The sequence below is a fragment of the Akebia trifoliata genome, chromosome 1, assembly GCF_017979445.1.
Source record: "Akebia trifoliata isolate Shusen 1 chromosome 1, ASM1797944v1, whole genome shotgun sequence".
Taxonomy (NCBI): Eukaryota; Viridiplantae; Streptophyta; class Magnoliopsida; order Ranunculales; family Lardizabalaceae; genus Akebia; species Akebia trifoliata.
Window position 1 is genome coordinate 16,281,510 of NC_141375.1, and position 23,082 is coordinate 16,304,591.

The 23,082-nt window shown below is 35.1% G+C and overlaps 1 protein-coding gene across 1 annotated transcript in view; it reads left to right on the forward strand.

Annotated features, from left to right (window-relative positions):
• Positions 1 to 22,605, forward strand: part of LOC147410778 (HAD-superfamily hydrolase, subfamily IG, 5'-nucleotidase) — a 30,837-nt gene extending 8,232 nt beyond the window's left edge. Inside the window, exons 9-14 of the mRNA XM_086440023.1 lie at positions 3,495 to 3,592; positions 15,009 to 15,132; positions 16,107 to 16,196; positions 18,341 to 18,385; positions 20,981 to 21,301; positions 22,028 to 22,605. Of these exons, the coding sequence (XP_086296149.1) occupies positions 3,495 to 3,592; positions 15,009 to 15,132; positions 16,107 to 16,196; positions 18,341 to 18,385; positions 20,981 to 21,301; positions 22,028 to 22,060 (711 nt within the window). The 3' untranslated portion in view covers positions 22,061 to 22,605. The remainder of the gene's footprint in view (positions 1 to 3,494; positions 3,593 to 15,008; positions 15,133 to 16,106; positions 16,197 to 18,340; positions 18,386 to 20,980; positions 21,302 to 22,027) is intronic.
• Positions 22,606 to 23,082: the final 477 nt, after the last annotated feature.

Here is a 23,082-nt window from a genome sequence, read left to right on the forward strand (position 1 = left end):
TCCACAAACCAAATGTAAATGAAAAACAGATGGTCTGTTTTACACCTTGACATCCCAAACTCCAAAACATCATTGAATATTCCAAACCATGCTTGTGGAGATTGTTTTAAACCATAGAGTGCTTTTATGAGCTTACACACTTCACCTACGTCCCCCCTAAGGAACAAACCAGGTGGTTGCTCTATACACCTCTTCTTATAAATCAACATGTAAAAAAGCTGAAACAAAGGCTACCCAAACGTTACAACCAAAGAGATAATAACTCTTACGGAGATCTTAGCTATAGGAGAGAAAGTCTTTGCATAATCAATACCATATGTCTGAGTATAACCTTTTGCCACTTGCCATGCTTTCAGTCTATCAACTGTTCTATCAGGATGGAACTTAAACATGTACCCATTTGCATGCTACTACCTTCTTTCTAGGTGGAAGAAAAACAAGGTCCACTTACAATTACTGTAAAGAGTTGTTATTTCTTCTTCCATTGTTGTCCTCCGCGGATAAAATAAAGATACTAGTGAAACTTAGGAATAAAAACAAAAGACAAAGAATAGTCAAAGGACAATGAATCATGAGACAAAATTTGCAATGCGTTGCTTAGTAACACAAGAACGAGTACCTTTATGAAGAGTAACAAGTAATTCTACTAAAGATGGAATTGGATATTGAGTTGGAACCGAATATGCAATGAGTTTATCATACTCTTCCTTGAAAAAATAAGAGACAGGTGCACAAGTTGGTTAGAATAGTAAAAATAGGTGTATGATTTGAATCTTGAACTGATGGTAAAACCTGATGATCAGGGGATTTACCATGTAAATCCTAGCAATAGTCTACTTATCTCTATCAAGGCCACGGTGAGTGCTCTTATGGGTTTCACGACTTCCACCTCGTCCTCCCCCTAAATCTCCTACTACTCATCTACTATGATATTGGTTTTCGTGATTTCTAAGAACTGCTAAAACTAATCAATCACCACCAACATTTTCTCTATCCGATAATGTGGCTCTCTTAAGTTGAGAGAACATCTGTAAGAGATGGAAGATTCTCTTTACCAAGATCTGAGATCTAATTGCCTTACACTCTGGTTGAAGAGAGGAGAGGATGTGAATGACATCCATATCTTCACTTTTTTCCTGCATCATGCTAATATTGCTAGTAATATGTTGGTACTGAATACGTTCTTCACGCATTCACATCATAGAAGCAAAAACTTGCTCTAGGGTCTTGTCATCTTCTTGCATAGAAAAGTACTCGTTGTGAGCTCATAAATCCGGGTGATGTTAATTGATCCAGAATACATGTGTCTCACTGTTCCCATACATCTTTTGCGATGTCCAAGAACATAATTTGGTTCCATACTATTTCATAGCTATGTCACGATCTAATCATTTTCTTGCTCTCGTACATCTATCACATTCAAATATTTGGAAGTAGGCTTATTTGTTAGTAAGTGGCTGCGTTTTCCTTTTGCCTTCAAAAACACTTTACTGCTTTAGATCTCTGAATGTAATTGCTTCCATTAAGTTTGATGGAAGTCATCTGAAGCCTTATAAAGTCTTGAGAAATCTTCGTATTTGTTTTCTACTCTATAAATCAACTACGAGAACGCAGTAAAATTTCTCCAAGATTTTTTCACATTTCCCTCACAAAATTAATTTTATTTTTCTTTCAAGTCCTCCCCTTCGTTTTACTCGTGGGATTCAGAGGTTTTTGGATGCGGTTCTCTATCGATTTTCTATTAGCAGAAAATCTCCTTGACACGAATCCTTATAGCCAAGATCTGTGAGAAATCTTCAAAAAATTGAGAGAAAACTCTCTTGGTGAAATTGCATCCCGCAAAAACTGTAGAGAACTCTAAGAAATCTCTCCTGATGAAATCACAGGATAAAAGTGGTTGAAGAATTGATTTTAGGGCCCAAACAATACTGCAAATACCTTTCACCAAATGGAAGAATTACAAAACTTACCTGAAAACAATATCAACTGTCAAGGACTCCTTAGATTAGCTCACATAAGGATTTACACGCAACCAGAACTACAATCGTACCTCAACATGGAGGATTAGATACAAACTCATCATTAACCTTCAATTAGATCAAGAAGAATATGATTTTCTTACAAATCAATTGAGAAGGAGTAAAAATAATAAAGGAGAAAAAAAGAGATTCACACTGTTATGATTTGCTTTTATTCCATCTAGATTTAAGAGTTTGAGGAGAAGAATGGAAGAAGATGGGATTGGAAAAACATAAGAGAAGTCAAAATTGACGCCACCCTAGCAGCACAATCTACTATATATCATAACATAATAACAAAAAAAAAAAAAAAAAAAAAAAACAATACTACCCCTACTAATAAGGAGTTTAGAGGGGTGTTCTTCGAAGATTTTGTTGTGAGATGGGATATGGTTTGCTCTTTGTCGTGAGAGTTGTTTGTTGGTCCTGTTGGGCTGTTGTATTTTTTTGCTTTGCTTCTTTTTTCTGTTTTGGGTTGGTCTCCTCGACCCCCCTCGTTGGTTTTTGTTAATAAAATTATCTTTATCGATCAAAAAAAAAAAAAAAAAAATTATTACTACTAAGAAATTGACACCCTACCCCTTTTTTAGCGAACGAATCCGCCCAATACTCACAGAGGAATGACAACAAACAAGATATTTGAACTCACGGAGTTACGACTATGTTGTGAATCTCCTTTATGATTTATTATGATCATTATCTTTTCTTCATCCCATGAAGTTTTTTTTTCTTTTTTTTTGATAACGAACAATTTTATTGAAAAGAGGAGAAGGAGTCCTCAAAGAGAACCAGCGAAAAAACAAGACACGGAAAACAAAAAAGAACAAAAGCAACCCCAAACTGAAATCACCCATTACAAAATCTCTCCCACATGAACAAGAAATCTTCAAAACGGAACCCCCAAAATTCAAGAAATCTTCATCCCATAAGTTAATACAATATATTGTTGGAATCTCTTTCAATGATTAAGAAACTTGGGTTGGTGCAATCATAAGTACAAATTTTAAACTTATTTAATCCAATATCTTTGATAAGGCACACATTTTACCTTAATTGAATATTGGTTCCCCCCCCCCCCCCCCCCCTTTCCCTAAATAACAGTCAATTGAAGGGAGGTTTCTTTATTTTGTTTTACTTTATTTTATTTTTATAATTTGTTGTGAGTTGTTTTCTTGTGGAAAAAGTTGTTTAAGGTGTTCAAGGTGGTTTTCTTGGAGGATATCCTTGTTAGATGGGCTTTGGTTTGTAATTTAGAGTTTTCTTAGTTTTCTTCTGCTTTATACCTTTTTAGATGCTCATCTTGACCTCCCTTTTTATTTTATTTTATTAATCAATCTCAATCTTATCAAAAATAATAATTTGTAGTGAGCTGTTTTCTTTAAAGATTTGATGTTAATTTAATTTCTGATAATTATTCTTGGTTACATTGAAACTGTACTACGATTTATGAGCAAGTTTATGCAAAATGTTTAATAGGATTCAATGGGTAACAATGACTCTTGGAGGGATCTTTTTGACGTTGTGATTGCAAAAGCTAATAAGCCAACTTTTTACACATCAGAGCACCCATTTCGGTATGAACTTCATCTGCCTTACATGTTTTATGCGTGCACATAGAAGATTTTATGTGCTTTTGTTTCTCTTGACCTAGGAATTAATGTTGTTTTTTCGATTAGTAGAATGATTTGTATAATTACATCAATTATCTTTGTGTGAAACCTAATAACACATTATCTAATGGTGTAATTAGGTCACATAGCCTAGATCAAACAACATTATGTAATGGTGTTTGATCTGGCTATGTTTCATGGATGTGGGTATATGGGGGTTTATGTCTAACATGGGTACAAATTATTGGGTTTGACAAACCCTTAAATAAGATTTGATGACTCAAAGACAACATATTTACTGGTTTAGAACAAGTAACTATTTCGACATAATGGAATAATGAAGGAGATAGGGTATATTGTGATATCTATCAAATATCTATAAACAAGATATCATATATATATATATAATATTTTTGGAGGGAAAATTCCCACAAAAAAGGTATAAACTCATAATTTGTATCAATCAATGTTAATCCATATACCACAATAAGGGAAAAAGGTAAATGGAAAGGAAGGCAAGCCTGAACCAGTGTGCAAAATAGATATGCAGAAGGCCCATGGCCATGCAAACTGGAGTTTTTTTGGATTGTACGCTGGGTAGGTTGGGATTTGGATGGATGTGGAGAAGATGGACCGGGAAATGTATTTCCTCTACTTATTTCTTGACCCTGATTGATAGCAATCCAATGGGTTTTTTGGAGCTCTTGGGGTTCGCGTAAAAGAGATCCATTATCCCCCTTTCCGTTTCTTTTAATGGCGGAGACTTTGGGAAAGATGGCTGCGACAGTGGTGGATCTAGAGTAGATTGGGGGGTTTTCTGGTTGATAAAGAACGAATCATGGTGTTGCACTTGCAGCTTACTGATACACTCATTTTGTGGATGGTGTAAGCGATCAACTTGGATACTTGATAGGGTTAATTTATTGCATTGATTGTCTCATGTTTAGCAATAAATATGGAAAAAGGAAAAATTGTATAGAGTGTAAATTCTTCGTGACATAAGTGGTCTTGCTCAAATTCAAGGTTGTAAAGTGGGTAGCTTTTCATTGTTTTACCTTGGCTTGCCACTGGGGGAGGATCATTGGGCAAAATCTATTTGGGAACAAGTGATTGAAAAGATTTGGTAAACCCCTTGCAATTTTAGCATCTTCTCTAACTCACACCTTCCTCATACGATGCAATCAGATCTGGAAATTTAGACTAATTTGTGTGAAAACTTCAAGAGAAGTTGAATAGTTAAGTAGGAAGAGAAAACTCTCTATCTAGAATCTATTTCATTCAACTAAAAACTGATTTACAACTACATTCGGTGGCCTATTTATAGGCAAAACAGAAACATAACAGCCCAAGTGAAATGACTACACTACCCTTATATGAATGACTTAAAGCAACAAAATGAAACTAAAGAGAAGTTAACAATACTAACTAACTAACTCCCACAACTAACTATTTTTGATTGTCACTAACAGAAATAACAAACAACTAACTAACTAATTAACTTGCTAACTCCAACAACTAACTATAGCAGAAATATTAAACAAATGGAAACTAACACAGAACACTAAGGGTAGAAGACAAGAAATTTATCCACTGCATCAGACTTCCCCTCTAAAGAAAAACTTGTCCTCAAGTTGGAGTAGCATCAGTATCGCCCACGTCAGCAGCATAATAATGTACAAGATACTTCATATTGAAGAAATTAGAACTATTTAAATGTGGAGGAAGTTTTACTTTATAAGCATTGTCATTTATCTTTCGCAAGACCTTGCAAGGATCCACTTTTCTAGCATTTAGCTTCATATAAGTTTCCTTGTGGTTGTCTTTTTTTGCTCTAGATCGTCCATACAAGATCTCTTTTAATGAAATAAATTTTCGTCTGTGCACATCAGCAGTTGCCTTGCATTTGGCATTAGACTCCTCAATTTTGGCCCTCATTTGAGCATGAGCAGTCTTCATATATGTTGCCATACCCCATTCCTTGTTTATCTTATTCAAAATTGGTAAATGAGCCAAATCCACACACATTCTCCAAGTACTATCCTTCTTGGGAGTCAAATGGGTTGGAACCGCCCAAGGGCTAAGACTAGGCTGAATATAACCTTTGTCCAGAAGTGCCCCAACCTGTTTTTGTAGCTCCTTCTCTTTAGGCATCATTCAATAAGCTTCCTTAGTAGGAAGTGCTGAACTGGGTATTAGATCAATACAATATTTAATATCTTGCATAAAAGGGAATTTGAGAGGCAATTCTCGAGAGAAAACTTTAGCATATTGCTCCGTTCCTCAACATCCTTTGGCACCTCAGAAACAACAATTTCTTCTTCTGGAATCAAGGCAAAGATGTACCAAGATTCAAGACTCCTTTATAAAACTCTTGGCAGTAAGCAAAGTGGTTATGTGAGGCTTAGAACTCACTTTATCCTTCATTGGTAGCAAAGTCCAATCTCCCTTACTTTGATGATTAGGAACAAGGAGAGTTTCCTCATCATGAGTGCTAGTGCTTCTTCTTCAAGATCTCCACCAATCTCTTCATTTAGGGACTGGTCCTAGATGGGGAGCTCTTCTACTGGTTTTATTTTCACAATTTCCTCACTTTGATGCTTAAGAATAAGGAGAGTTTTCCTCATCATGAGTGCTAGCCCTTCTTCTCCATCAAGGCCAATGTCCTTATTGGGAGGTTGATCATAGATGGGTAGCTCTTCATTTGGTTTTGATTCCACCATTTCCTCCAATAAAAATGCTTTATTGCGAGCACCATTTGCCTTCCTACAGTCCGAAGACTGGTGCTCGGGCTTACCAAATTTTTAGAACTTGAAGTTGCCACCTTGGAACTGATTTCGAGTCCTAATCGATTTGTATGGGACTGATTAGGGGCAGTAGGAATAGAATTTGCCGGTTGTTCAACTCTAACAGCATCACTCTTACTCATACTATACGTCTTGTCTACCTTGGTATCAACTCAGAATGGTTGCCAGCCCTAGAGTCACCTTGGGACCAGTGTTGTCAAATGCGGTCGCATATGCTATTTTCAAAATAAAAATCGCATATGCTATCATTGCATTGACCCAAAACATGCCATTGCATAATATGCAATGGGATATCTTTGTATGTGATGGCATACTGTAGTATGCGATGGCATATTGTCCACACAATTTTTCATTTTTATTTTTTAGCTTAAATTCACTTTTCTTCTATAAATACCCCACTTCTAATCCTCTCTCCTTTTACAACATCTCTTCTACCTTCTAATCTCTTTCTTACTCGCAAAACCTCAAAATCTTAAATCTCATAATATTTTCTACTACACTCACATAATTATAAATAATTTTTAATCTCTACTCTACCCATTACTCTCAAAGTTCAAGTCTCAACTCAGGTCACTCTCATTCTCAACTCTCAAGACTTAAAGACAAAGAAAGCTATCAAGAAGCAAGATTTTGAAGATTAAGATTCAACTATTCAAGAATCAACATTCAAGGTCAACCTTCAAGATTGATCATGAATTCAAGATTCAAGTTCAAATATCAATATTCATCATCAATACTTGAGAGAGTTGACTTTGTATGACTATATCTAGTTCCTTAGGCATTTCTCTTTGAGTATTTGTATGACTATTTCTTTTTGACTTATTGTTGACTACTTTTAGTCTTTATTATTATATATGAATGGAAATGGAATTATGATTTATTTGAGCACTTTTTAATTTATTCTGCCCTTTTCTAGAAGTTTTCAGCATTTTTTTAGCATTTTCTGCATTTTTTCCCAATTTGTTTTGAAGCATGCTAAGTGTGAAATCACATATGTGGACAACATGTGCTGGTCGCATATGCTATTTAACAACATTGCTTGGGACTAGGGCTGTCAATGGATGCTTATTAGTTCGGATACAACAATATCCGAATCCGAAATTTTTATCTGATATCCGAATTCGAATTCAAATCTGACAGATGTTCTAAAACTCTATCCGAATTCGAATCCGATTATCTTATCGGATATCGGATAATATCCGATTAGAATACGAATAATTTGTATATAAAAAAACATAATTTTTGCCTTACCAAATTGATTTTTCATTATTAAAAAAAAAACTATTATATATTATATTATTTATATAATAAATAAATAAATAAAATAATATATATTATATTATTTATATAAAAATTAATCAAATAAAATAATATATATCATATATTATTTTGAATCGGATATTATCGGATTTGAAATGTTAATATCCTTGTTTATCAATAAATTCATCTTTATCGATCAATAAAAAAAAATGTTAATATCCAAATCCGTATCCGATAATGATTCGAATATATAAAACTACCCGAATTCGAATTCGATATCCAAAATTTTCGTATAATATCCGATTTTTCGAATTCGATTTCGAATCAGATTCGAATTTTTGACTATCTATCGATACTCCTACTTGGGACTGTTGTACATACCTTGGTATACTCCTATTTTGTTACTTCTCCACCGACAAAGCTCTTCCGAAACATGTGGAATAAGGATATCTTGAATAGAAACCTTCAAGCCACTAAGATATCTTGCAATCATTTGTTCTTCGATTTTGTTCAAATCAATTCTTGTTTCGAATTGATAGAACTCCTTTGTCTATTCAACCACACACTCTCATGTTGTTGAAGATTGTGCAAGGCTTTATACATAGTTTGAAAGGAAGAAATTTCTCCTTATGTTTCTTCTTCATTTTGCACCAATCGTTGATCTTCCCTTTACATCTTTGAACTCGACTCACTTGCAATTGTTCCCACCATGCGGAGTTTCTTCTCATGAGCTTGATGAAAACTAATTTCACCATCCGCTCATCGAAAACCTCATAATACTCGAATACTTGTTCAAAGTATTAATCCGATCATCAAATTCATCCTTGAGACTACTTGAAATTCCGATTGAACTAATTTGATACTATTCTCCAATAGGAAATTACTACTCCAATTCATCCCTAAAGAATTTTCAAAACCAGAGGAGTTCAAGTTAGAAGTATCATCGTCTTTGAACATAGAGCCAGGACTTTGAGGCCTTTGAGGTTGCTCTATTGGAGATTGAAGGCGTTGAATCATTTCAGTTAAAGCCTCAAATTGTCTTCGAAGGTGTGCCTGAACTTGTTGATGAAGAAGTTCCATCTCAACTTATGGATTAGGATGTTGTGCTGCCACATTTTCTTACGGATTAATAGCTACATTGACATGTTGCCGACCACACTGATTTCGTCCTCGTGGTTGTCAATTCATTTCGAACATCTGATGGCATATCTTCAATAGTTGAATTCCAAAATTTTTCAGATCTGGAAATCTAAAATTTCAGCTGAGTTGAAGTTTTTTGCAATTACAATAGATCTGAAACTGGAAACATATATGAAAATCTGCAATCTTCAATAAATCTGAAATTGAAACAGATTTGAAAAAATCTGTAATCTTCAACAGATCTGGAGTTGGAAACATATCTAAAAATCAGCAACTTCAACAAATCTGAAAGTCTGCTACATTCAACATATATGAAAATCTGCAAACTTCAGCAAATAAAAAAAATCTGCAATCTTCAGCAAATAAAAAAATCAGCAACCTTACTAATCTGGAGTTGGAAACAAGTCTGAAAATCTGTAACTTCAACATTTGCAATCTTCAACAGATCTGAAATTAGATTGAACTTCTCTTTAAATTAGATTGAATTCTCTTTGTTCGGATACCAAATGATGCAATCAGATCTGAAAATTTGGATTAGTTTGTGTGAAAACTTCAAGAGAAGTTAAGTAGGAAGAGAAAACTCTCTCTCTCTAGAATCCATTCAACTAAAAACTGATTTACAACTACATTCGATGGACTATTTATAGGCAAAACAAAAACGTAACAGCCCAAGTGAAATGACTACACTACCCTTACATGAACAGTTAAAGTAATAAAAAGAAAACTAAAGAGAAACTAACAAGACTAATTAACTAACTCCGACAACTAACTATTTCACGTTGTTGCTAACAGAAATAAAAAATTATTAACTAGCTAACTCCAACAATTGACTATAACAAAAATAACAAACAAATGAAAACTAACACGCAACACTAAGTCTAGATTAGAAGACAACAAACTTATGCACTGCATCATCATATCTACTTACTTTTTATCAACTCTTACATTTGAAAACTCATGGAGCAAGTTTGACCTTTGTAATATTTAAACTGATTAGCTTTAAATTACAAAGTAATCTAGGTTGGTTAATCCAACAGGAATCCTCTTTATCTTTGAGAAAAAATGACCCCCTCATCCCCCAACAACCAGGCATTTCCTGCCATCAAAGTACTTTCAACCATCGAAGTGCCCCCGTGGAAGTTTTTACTAAAATGGAAGGTAGGTAAGCTCCAAGGATGGAATGGGGGGCTAAACACCCTAGACTGCCGCACACTATTTTCTATTACCAAAGAGCATTCTTCCCAAGGCTCTAGATGCCTAGCACCAAAAACACAATACCTATGTAATGCGGGATGAACATCAAGTCAACAGTCTAATTCAAGGGATCATCAGAGATCATAGGCCGTCATTAAGTAGATTTTATAACCATTAATGAGTTGGACGAGTTTTAGGGATATAAGAGTCTTTTTTATGTGTCTTTAGGTTATTTTGAGGCTTACTAGTTTTAAAAGTTTAATATTAGGTATTTTAAGTTTCGTAGAAGTGTTTTTGTTGAATTTAAAATTTTACTATTTTTAGAAAATTTCTATTTCGGGAAAATTACCTCCGAGTACAAGTTTGAAGTCCTTTTAGGTTGTTAGCGATTAATATTTTCTATTTAACTAATGAAATAGATTGTTTTAGGAAGACATTGAATAAATTTTTTAAAGAAGTTTTTGTTTTTTCTTTTTTACTTGGATTTGGGAAGAATCTGACTTGGTGATGCCCTGGAAATCATTGGTGTGATTTCATAGTAAGTCTATCATCTTCTTTTTAATCTTGTTTTTCCCCCCCTTTTTGAGCCCTATAGAACAGTTCAACCAAACTCTTCTTGGGTCACAAGAAACCACCCAAACCTACTCTAGTAGAGACAAAACCTTTCCAAACTCATTCTAAACTTAGATTTTAAACCCACAACCTAAGTTACAACCTTCAAACTCTGCCTCCATCAAACCACCCAATTTTATACTCTTAAATTTAATTACAATACCCTATTGCCAAACTTTGTATTTCACATACTCAATTGCCCTTTTTGAAATCTTTTACAAGGTCAAATAAAACCTTTTAGGCATAAAACCCTTTTTATAATTTTTCTTTCTTCTTGATCACCATGTAATTAGTGTTCCCCACTCTTCCTAAAGTGAAACAAACCTAAACCTAATAAAACCTAGGTTGTCCTACATTACTATGTCTTGTGTTCCTCTCTTAAAGTCTTCAAGGCCTTGTTTTTAGATAAGAACAAGAACATAAAAAAATCTTTAGAGAGCTTGCTTACATGAGCACTAATATTCATTCTCAAAACTTTGTTAGCCCTTTGCAAAACGACCTTTACATCCACCATCTCTTTGTCAAACCTCCTTAAGAGACATACTAAAAGGAAATCAATCTTTTCACCCACTCTTTTTAATTCAAGAGACATCATTATTTCCAGACTTGCAAATCATACTGTACAACATCTTACCTTTGCAACCTTTCGAAAGGTCAATAACCCCTTTGTATTTTCAATGGCTTCCTAATAAATCTCCCCTATCTCAGTTATCAAAGGTTGTACGTAAGTCCTGTGAATATTGACCAACATGTTGAATATTTATCGAAACGTTGGGTAAGGGCATTAAGTCCCTACCCTCTCTTAGCTGAGCCCCACACAAAGAAGAGGTATTGGTATGACACCGGTTTCTCCTCCTTTATAGCCTTTTCCTCCCATGTCAGTCATATGCTTGGTGTTGTATATCAAATTTTTTGGGGCTTTCTCCATCATATAAAACACATTGTATGAGCAAGATCTCATGGGGACGTTACCATTCTCTACTACATTTAATTTTCAATAATAATCCATGGCCTTTTATTGAAAAAACAAGGGTATGTTGGTCTTTTACATATTAAATGTTTGTTTACATAAAAAATGCTTATCTTTTACATAATAATACTAAGGGCATTTTAGTCTTTCGATTTAAATGCCTTATTTGTAATAACTGCTTTGACAATCAATGCCTTGTCTTTTTCACTAATAGACAAAATGGACAAGGATATTATTGGAAAGTGAATGTGGTGGAGAATGCTAACGTCCCCATGAGTTCTTAGACGTTAGCATTCCCTATATATATGTATACATCGGGGCAGTTCAAGGGACAACAATTGTGACAACAATGGTGACAACAGTTTTTGTCTTATATGGGTTAGAAGTTTCGGAATAGGCCGATTTAGAGATCATACTCACCAAAAATCAGTCCATTCTGAAACTTCTAATCCATCAAAATTGGTTTACAAAAACCATTGTCACCATTATTGTCACAATTATTGTCCCTTGAACAGATATATATATATATATATATATATATATATATATATATGGGAAATGTTCAGCACCCTAAGTTTTACCACACACTTTAACAAACGTTTTTTGTCCTACATGGGTTAGAAGTTTTGGAATGGGCTGATTTTTGGTGAGGATGATCTCTATGATTAGAAGATCATCCTCCCAAAAATCAGCCCATTCTAAAATGTTTAGCCCCATGTTTACACGTTGAAAAATCGTGGACCGTCCATTTTTTGTAAACCATTTTGATGAGGTTAGAAGTTTTGAATGAGCTGATTTTTGGTGAAGATGATCTCCTCACCATAGAGATCATCCTCACCAAAAATCAGCCCATTCCAAAACTTCTAACCCATGTAAGACAAAACACGTTTGTTAAAATGTGTGGTAAAGCTTAGGGTGCTGAACGGGACCCTATATATATATATATATATAGGGACAGTTTGAGGGACGTGTTAGAAAACATATGAGAAGCCTATGTTTCTCGTGCGTTAGATATTGAGAAAACAACGGTTGAGATCTACACTTGTAATTAAAAGAGACTTTACAGCTGTCCAAATTAAAATTTAAGTTATAGAATTTTAGAGAAAACTCCCTCGTTTTATTTTTTTTTAAAAATAAACTCACTGTTTCAATTAACATCATCTCTCTCTCTCTTGACAGAGAACCCAACCCTTCGTCTCGACAGAACGACTGAAAACCATCTCTCTTCTCTCTCGATCGACTAAACTCTCTCTCTCTCTCTCTCTTTCTCTTGAGTCTCGACAGAAAACCCAACCCATTCGTCTCGACAGAAAACCCAAAGAGGGGCTGTGTGGGATAGCCATGGAGAGACAAATTGTTTATAAATTTTCACAAAGTAAATCATAAAGGATGAACTATGACATCTTTGCTAAAGAGGGGTTGTGTGGGATAGCTATGGAGACATTTTTTTTTCATCAAGTGCTCTCCCAAAGGATCGTCTTCCTCTTAAGGACGAACTCTAAACATTCAATGCATTTATCATAAATTTGTAACAGATTTGATGCTTTTAGTTCATAGTACATCACGTATTTGATTTGTTATACTGGAAATAAAGATTTAAAAAGTAGTTCAACTATGTCAAAATTCAGTGAATGAGTGGGTTTTTAAGGAGGGTTTTCTAGGCTGTCAATGGTTTAGATCAGTCCCAAAATCCAATCCATCCTGATCTAATTGCTCAGGATCCAGATCAAGGATTTGGGTTTCCAAAAAGTTCCCCATTTGATAGTGAATCAAACTGAATTTGGATAAAAAATATATGTATGTACAGGTCAAAGCTTTGGAGAAGAGAGAACGAAAATGAAAGAGTAAACGTGATGTTTTGTTTTTAAATTTACTTTTTATTTTTTTTTAAATAAAAACTTTTAGAGGGATGAAGACCGAATTATACTGAAATATGCAGTCTCGAAATATGCAGTCATTCAGTCTGATCGTCCAAACCAGCTGTAAAGTCTCTTTTAATTACAAGTGTAGATCTCAACCGTTGTTTTCTCAAATATCTAACGCACGAGAAACATAGGCTTCTCATATGTTTTCTAACACGTCCCTCGAACTGTCCCCATATATATATATACACACATATAATCTAACTACATTCTCTATGCCTTCTACTCTCTAAATCATCCACATTAAGGCCTAGAAGCAAGAATCAAAATTGAAGGATTTTTGCAACATTCAAGAATCGATATTTCATGGTTTTTTCATTTTTTCCCCTTCTTTTTGAGTTTATGCATTCTTACAAACTAAATAAACCTTCAAATATAATAAATTATAGTGAAATTGAAAATCCAAATATATTCTGTGTGCCAACCTAGCTAAGTTGGTAAGACGTATGGAGTGTTATTCCCACGTCCTAGGTTTAAAACCCCTTGAACCCAACTTCACCTTGCAAACCACTAACTCTTTACCTATCTTTTTTTTGGTAGAAATTGTAATTTTTCCCCCATTTTTTAGTGATATGAGATTGCATATGCTATTATGCAATAACATATGCACATATCATATGCTGACAGCATATGCTATTTGGAAACATCGGTTTTCATTTAGTCAAATTGTGATATTTTTAAGTTCTACTGTCTGTGTTGGAACCCCTTCACAATTTCTTTTGGGATTCAAAAAATGTTTTGTATGATCTTGATGATTGGATTGAACTATGTAGCCTTTTTTTTATTCAAGTCCTCAAATAACATGTAATGGAGTTATTTGGGAATATCTCTATACTTTGTAGTCGTCTGAGAAATTTTGTATATAATTTGACAAATTGGGAACTGGGAAGCAATAAGGCTTGTCACAAAGCCTCCATAATTTGAGTTGTATTTTCTTACCTTATTCTTTAGCTTGCATTTACTTAGAGTGGGTTATGTTTGTGGGGATTGCACTTCATGCTATTATAGGTCACAACGTGATGACCATGGTTGGTTTTTTTAACTATTGGGTTTCTGAGGTCTAACTCTTTTCAAGATCAACATAAGTATCGGGTTCTGGGTGGTACTAGTGTTGTAGCCTCATGTTTTGCTTATACAATGTACTTCTTGGACCCTTTGCTCTTAAATGTGTTGAATTCTGTTATCCAAGCAACTGAGAGTCTAGAGCCATATATTTTGTTGCTAGAGAAAAGTACCTAGTCATAGATTAGTTTTTGCGATGGTGCACCATTTTGTTCTTGAAGTCATATGCACCCCACTGTTGTTGGCTTCAATGAAATTAGCTGATGAACCGTTGGTAGTATAAGGTTTCATCACTTATAATATGTTTAAAATTTTTGAGTACAACATAGCTATGAAAAGGTAACCATTCTTTATTATACTAATACTTTGTTGGTGTTTGTCTTCTATTTGTTGTTCCCTTAAAAACATTCCTGTAGTTGCTATGACATTGAGAAGGACACTTTAGCTTTCTCAAAGGTGGATGCATTTCTTCCAAAGCAAGTTTATTACCATGGATGCCTTAAATCTTTCCTTCAAATTACGAAGTGGAATGGCACTGAGGTACTCCAATTGTTAGTGCCCTTGTTATTGTGATGTAGTTTTCATTTTATTTATTTATTTTTCATATGTATGAATGAAGATTATTTGTCCTCTAGCCAATTTCGTATGCTCTTCCACAAAGTTCTCCAATCTGCAAAGATAGGTCTCTTCATTTTTACCCATATAGTTGTGCTGGTTGAGTCTGCCTCCACTTCCAAAGGACTTGAGAAGTTGTCTTAAAAGATGCATCTAACCTTGGTTGAATTGGAGCGTGCAATTGGAGTGTTGATCTCATTTCATACTATATTTAGCTCCTTTCCCTTGTATAACTGTCAAACCTGGGTTACCAAAATAGCTTTTTTTAATTTATTTAATAAATTGAGTTTGATAGTGCTTCTTCCAATTTGTATTTTGGGTGTGATTTTCAATAACGGACTTTTAATTACTTTTAGCTTTGGCAGGCCAAAACAAGCAAAACTTTACATGAGACCTCCATATTTAGTTGTAAACCTCGATGTCTGTCTAGATATGCCATTAAAGGTTTATATGCTTATTTCCTTTTATAGGTCCCAACACAATAATTTTCCCAAGAGCCTTCCCATTAACACCATACAAGCCACAAAAGCAGACACCATTACTTTAGGCACCCATCATATCCCAAAATTTGTAAATGACTTCACATTCTCTTGTGAACTTGCAATGGATAGACAAATGGTCTGTTGAATTGCTAATGACTTTCACATGAAACACATTTTGGGGATTTGCTTCTTTCTGCTAATCAGGTGATTAATCATGGGAATTTTTTGGATGCCACCCACATGAAAATGCCAGATTAGCAGGAATTGGGGATCCCCAAAATAAAGTGATAGTGAGAAATTTATGAACTTTGGGAAAGAGCTTGGCTTCAGACATTTTCCTCTCTTAATGTATCCTTGGTTTTATAAGATTAGCCCCTAAATGTGTCTTTAACACATTGTTTTGTTTTTCTTCATTAGGTGATATATTTTGGGGATCATCTGTTTAGTGACCTAAGAGGTCCTTCAAAAGCTGGTTGGCGTACTGCTGCCATCATTCATGAACTAGAAGTATGAATTATATCCTACACATCTTGGTTTCATAAGTTATTTCTGTTGCCCGCTGCTTACATCCAATAATACCTGCGTTGAGATTTTTTAGCATTTTTTTTTTCGTAAACTGGGGTTTGGTGGGACCCCCTCCGGGTCCTACCAAACCTTGCTATTTTTTATTGAAATATTTATATAAAAAGTTTGTAATTAAACCCAAAGTTTTTAAATGTTGCGGCATGAGGCGAGGTGTTTCACTATCCAAGACCTTGAGGTGTAGAGCATAAACCTCATGGGTGTGCACTTCTTAAATAGATAAATTGTCAAGTATGCAAATACATAAATAGCAAAAATTTCAATAAAAGAGAATTAAGAGAAAAAGAATTCACAAGTTTACATTCCAAAGGTTAATGTCACAACCAAAATTACAAATTCATTGAAATCAAATTAAAACTGAACCACATCAATAATTTCATATTTTTAACTTTCTATTTTCCCCTCAAACTAAAAACACTGGAATTTCATAATCACTCTTACTAAAAGTAGAATGACACTACACTAGGACTTGAAGAAGCAAAGGAGTAAGTTTGGGATAGGGAGAAAAATATCAATGTGGAATAAACTTCAATAAGTTCTAAAATTAAATGAACTCCAAACCTTCTTTTCATTATTGTGTCAGGATCTATTTAACAAACACAAAAACTTTTACATAATTTACCAATGACAAGAAGAAATGCCTGTTCATATATGTTTCCTAAATAAGTTGTAATGTGTGTTCATTCATGTCTCCTTGAATAAGCTTTTCCAATATCTCCTTGAATAAGTTGTTAGGCTTTTAGGAAATAGGACTTCTCCTTGAATTCTTGAGGAATTTTTGAGTGCCTTGTCTTGAGAAGGGTCTCAAGGCTTAATGTTAGGAGGAATTATTAATGCAATGTAAGATGCTCAGATATAGGCACTTGTATGACAAATAGGGATACTACTTGTCTTATAAAATCCAAGACACAGGTATGGACATGGATTACCCATCTATTATTCTGATGGTGTGGAATTTTTAATCTAGAAATATGTTAGGAGTTAAAAGAATAACTAATAGTCTGATAGTGGGGAATTTTTAATCTAGAAGTATCCTTGCTGTTTCTGGAATCATTCATGTCTATAGGGCATGAATTGAGAATCAGTTGGTTGAGAAAGATTTCATTATGTTGGACGGGACTTCCATTATGGAAGAGATAAGCTAGAGGCATGAATTGAGAATCGGTTGACCCTCGACTCAATCAGTTGCACGTAGGACTTTCTGAGGGGGCGGTGCATATTATCATGGGATTAGTCTCACGCAGAGAGTGGGGATACCCACGATAAACTAAGAAAAAAAAGGTGGTTGAGAAAGAGATCTGGTAACATGAAGGGTATGCCACTAGTGAGCATTGGAGGTGAGTTGGAGTTGGAGTTTTAAATCTTTGCTGCAACTCCCAAGGTGAACTCTATCGTTTGGTTGGTGAAATTACTCAAAAATGTACAACACATCACGGAGCCTTTGGTCAAACGTTTCATCATTTGCATAACTAGCACCTTGTGGATCCCACATATAAGTTTTGCCCCACATAGTAACTGTCAACTTCATTATGCAAACATATTCTCCGTAATCCAAGCTTGCACCTTTGAATGTTATCTATTCTTAATCAATTAACAGGTACCTTACTTTTCATACTAAGTGGAAAATTTGAATGCTGAATCAATTCACCATCCATTTCTTCTAAAATTCTGTATCAAACCCCGAAAGTTCATGCACAAGGTGAGTCTCTAAATAATATCCACATAAATTCTGGGTGCAAATCATGAATCCTGGAAAGACAAAATAAACTCCAAACCTTATTTTCATTACAGTGTCGGGATCTATGTAACAAAGACAAGAACTTTTATACGATTTACCAACGACAACAAGAAATGCATGTACATGAAGTTATTTTCATGGAGAAATTGTGCTTTGATCTCCACACCCTCTTCAATTGTTTGTTCAAGTTATTTTCCATTGTGGTCTACACTTAGTACAAGTGTATCACAGTTTTTTATTTTCTTACTTTTAGTTTTTTATGATTAGTTCTTATTAGAGTTTTTTGATAAGAAGATGTGTGTTCTTATAAGGCATTTCTTAATCGATACAGAGTGAAATACGAACACAAAATGAAGACAGTTACCGTTATCAACAGGTATGCTTCTAAAACTTTCATCTGCCTTTTTTTTTTTTTTCATATTTGTTGAAGGTCATGCAACAGGAGCGCTCCTTTTCGAAAATTTGTTCTGCCAATCACACTCCCACTTAAAAAAAAAAAAGCATTGGTTTATTCCCATATTTTACTTTTCAGCTATTATTTATTTATTGTTCATATGGTTTTAAAACATTTCAGTTTCTCAGAATCCATCTAATATTATACACTAGAAACAACCTTAAGTACTTGGAAAAATGAATCTTAATTTACGAAATTTACTCATGGAAGTGCTGTGCATCAGTTTTGTTGTAGTTTCAAATCAATGTTCGGTACCAACATCCATCCAGTCTCTAGTAGCAGGAAACTTCTACTTAGCATGCCACTCCCATTCCTGCTTCCGGTTATAAATACTTTAATTTTTAATTTTGGGGATGCCCCACTTCCAAAATAGAGCCACTTCCTAGTGGTTCTGGTAACTAAGGTTTAGTCTATGCTACAAACTTGCACAGATTCATGGTATTTATTTTACAAATTTCCTGGTGCTTCTGCGAGTCAAATGACCATCTGGTACCTCAGTTCTTATGAATGAAGACAGGTGGATTTGGAAGAAAAATCGAAATGGGTTGTTTTTAATATTGTATTTTATGCATTTTTCATGACCCTTCTTGTAATGATTTCCTAGCTTCTATAATTTAGGGTTCCAAAGTTCACTCGGAGCTAATTTTTTCATTTGGATAGTTGTCTTGGACAAGCTTTTGGTTGTTGATCACCTTATTTTGTGGGGTCTGGTGTTGTTGATCATTGTATTTGCTATGCCAATGGTGAATTCGTCAATCAACTTTACTATAATCTTGCTCATTATATTGGGTCCAAAATACATAAAGATTACAAGTGTGGAAAAGGTCTTTTTTGTCTCAAAATTCGTCTCTACAACAATATTCTCACGGGGTATTTATAGGCTTCAAACATCCCTTTCAACGTATGGACAACCCTTGATTCGTCCACGTGTATCTTGGAGGTTGCATCCGAACGAGTACCACGTCCGCCCTAGCCTTCGAGCATCCCATTGGGCATGCAAGAGGAGGACCTATTCTGACTAGATCCCGTTCTTCTATGTGCGCATGTCCTGGAGGTGCACATCCTTCTTGAGCAATCCATGTACGTAAGTCCTGGAGGTGCACATCCCCCTTGAGCCGTCCATGTGCGCATGTCTTGTAGGTGCACACCCCCCTTGAGCCATCCATGTGCACACATCCTAGAGGTGCACATCCTTTTTTAGTCGTTCATGTGCGCATGTCCTCGAGGTGGACATCCCCCTTAAGCAGTCCATGTGTGCATGTCTTGGAGGTGCCCATCCCTTTTGAGTTGTCCATGTGTGCACATTTTGGAGGTACACATCCCCCTTGAGCCATCCATGTGCGCACTTCTTGGAGGTGCACATCCCTTTTGAGTCGTCCATGTGTGCATGTCTAGGAGGTGCACATCCCTTTTGAGCCATCCATGTGCGCACGTCCTGGAGGTGCACATCCCTTTTGAGCCATCCATGTGTGCACGTCTTGGAACATCCCTCTTGAGCCGTCTATGTGTGCATGTCCTGGAGATGCACATCCCCCTTGAGCCGTCCTTGTGTGCCGTACAAGTCATGCGACGTTTCTCCAGATGGAACCCTCAAAGTGATGCAATGTGGCCCCTTTTCCAAGTAATCAATGCCACGTTGCCCTAGCAAAATAGCATCATCCACACTCATCATATTTGGTCTCATTTTTTTTTCTTCATCTTCTAGACATCTCGTGGATCCTTCTAAATATGCTTTTTCTCTATTTGAAAGTTTGCATGTCTTAGCTTTCAAAAAAGAGAATTCTATTTGGGTTTGATTAATGGTCTGTTGGGAGTCTCTTGACGGAAACAAGAGGATCTTAAATGAAAAATGAAAGGAGCCTTATTAGATAGTCATCATTAGCCTTTCAGTCCTTACCTTATTCTGGTATAGTCTCTTAAAAGAGTTGAGAGGTTTGTTTCTTGAGGACTCTTTGTTTGTAGGTTGGATCTAATTATGGGTGAGGTTGTGGGCTCATGTACTTCTGAAAAAACGGTTGTATGACCAAGTCACGTGCATATTTTTGTTTATTTTAAAGTTTTATATCAAGGTTGATGAAGGTTACCAATTATGGAATGGTCATGGTAGAAGAAGAGACATTGACTCTCTTGGTTTAAAAATGTTGTTTGGTTATGGAAGATGAAAAGGAAATTGGAGTCCGTACTTGCTTTGAGAACTTCTATAAAGAACATATATCCTATAAGCATCTTTGGGTGGGCTTCATTTTGAAGGTTTGAATACCTAGTAAAATTGGTTGGTGAGGTAATTTGATGAATTAGAGATGTCAGCATCAATAGGAGAGTTAGAGGCAAACAAAGCTCCAATTCTAGATGGGTTCATTAGCTTTCTTTAAAACCTTTTTGGTATCATTTGGAAGAGAGAGATGAAGTAGTGAATTCAAGAGAATGCTTATTATACCACCATTCAAATAAATTCTTGATTTTGGATTTGGAATCATGAAATCTCTTCCTTACTCTAAATCTTATTTCTGAATCCAGGCAAAATTTCACATATTACAAGAACTGCTTGGGAAACTCCATGCAACTGTAGCCAACATTCGAAATGGAGAAACATACAATTTACTTCTGAAGGAGCTGAATGAAGAGAGGCAGACAGCCCGATCCATGATGAAGAACATGTTTAATAGCTCTTTTGGTGCTACTTTCCTCACTGACACTGGCCAAGAATCAGCTTTTGCCTACAACATCCATCAGTATGCAGATGTGTACACCAGTAAGCCAGAGAACTTCTTGCTATATTCACTTGAAGCATGGCTTCGTGTTCCCTTTGATATTAAGATCATGCCACATCACGTGAAGGTAGATTCAATGCTTCCTGCATAGACATTGTCATGGATGAGTGATTATACTTACAATCATCTTTGCTTTATATCCTTGAAATCAATTAATCCCTTTTTGTGATTTATGTTTGAGAAAAAATGATGGATAGTATTAGAACGTAACCATAATAATACTAGGACGTATCTTATCTTGATCTACTTTCCTAGAGAACATCATTAATCTGATGTTTAGGAAAATTTTATCAGTCTAGTACTTTTGAGTGGGATCTGATTAATGGGATGGTCCAAAGCAATGCAAATGAACACCTTTGTAGGATAGAAATCTCATAATATTCTATTTGAATAATGCTATTGTAGTCTTTTATTGTGACATGTATCATACTAATTCTGTGCATATTTTCATGGATTATATAACCTACTAATTTTTAATTGCAGTCCTAAGCAAGCATGATATCTTCTTGAGTGTCCATGCACAAGTCATATATAAACAACTTTGTGAGGACAGAATCATGGGTTTTTCGTCCAATAAATCAGATTCCCTCATTGTAATCATTTCAGAAGTTAGGGCATTATTATCTTTCATCTTCTTCTTGTATCAGGGGCCCACCTCGGCCACTTTTTTCTTCAATAAAATTTATAATTATAAGAAAAAAGAAGGTTTATTGGAATAACCTTCTTATTGTGCCAACTCTTTAGAACTTTTTCACCTCACCTGGTCTTCTACTAACATTCTACCCTGATGCAGGTTCCATCTGATTTGTTCAAGGCTCAGCAATGATGACTGACATCAATTATCTTTACCTTGCATTCAGAGAGGGAAATTTAAAATTTTCTGGAGGTTCTTGGTTTACTGCATTTACAAAGGTTTCTCTTTACGCCGCCCGTGGGTTTGGTGCAAGAAGGGTCCAGTTTTCCATGATTTGGTCCATCCTAAATAAAATGGAACCAAAACCTTAAACACAACCTCCATTTTTTTCTCCAAAGAAATTCTTGGCAGATTTTGGGCATGTTGCCTTTGGCTTGAATCTGGGTTGAAACTGCAACAATGACCCTTCAAAAGGAGCTTAGAGGATTCATTTACTTGCCCTGGCAATTAGGTTAGGACATTTTGATTTCACATTTCAACACAATCCACAGTTCTGCAAGATTCTCCATGGAAAATTAACACATTGATGTAAGTCTTCGTTTAACGAAGTTGTCGTTGGATATTCTATTCTTGGAGAGGTGGTTGCTGGTACTGTCATGTAACCAATGTTACAAATTTTGAATGATTTTGGCCGTTGGACCATTGTCTAAAGGGTGATTTTTAAAGCCCAGTTTTCATGCAACTCTTTTTTCTAAGGGTGATTTACCAAAACATGCACTGAAAATTGATAAATTACCAAATGGCAATGTTTATTTTTATTCCAAAACCAGTAATGTACCATTTTCGGAATTAAAACTTTTCGATAAATTGGGGAAAAAATTCAGTTTATAGAATAGAAATATTTTTAAACTGTTTTATTGAAATTAAAACAGGGAAAGTATTTATTATTTCATAGAATAGGAATTTTTTAACTACTCATTTCAGAAATTTATCATTTTGGTAAAAAATTTAATTCTGAAATGGTCATTTACCATTTTCAGAATTAAAGAGAATAGTATGTCGATTTGGTAAATTTTCAATTTTGTTGTGCCTTTTTGGTAATTCTCACTTTTTCCAACTTTGGAGATGGAAGATTTTGCTCTCCATTCACTCATTTGGAAATGAAACCATTTTCAAAAATCCTTTCTTCACTAAATTCTCTTGTTAAATACTAA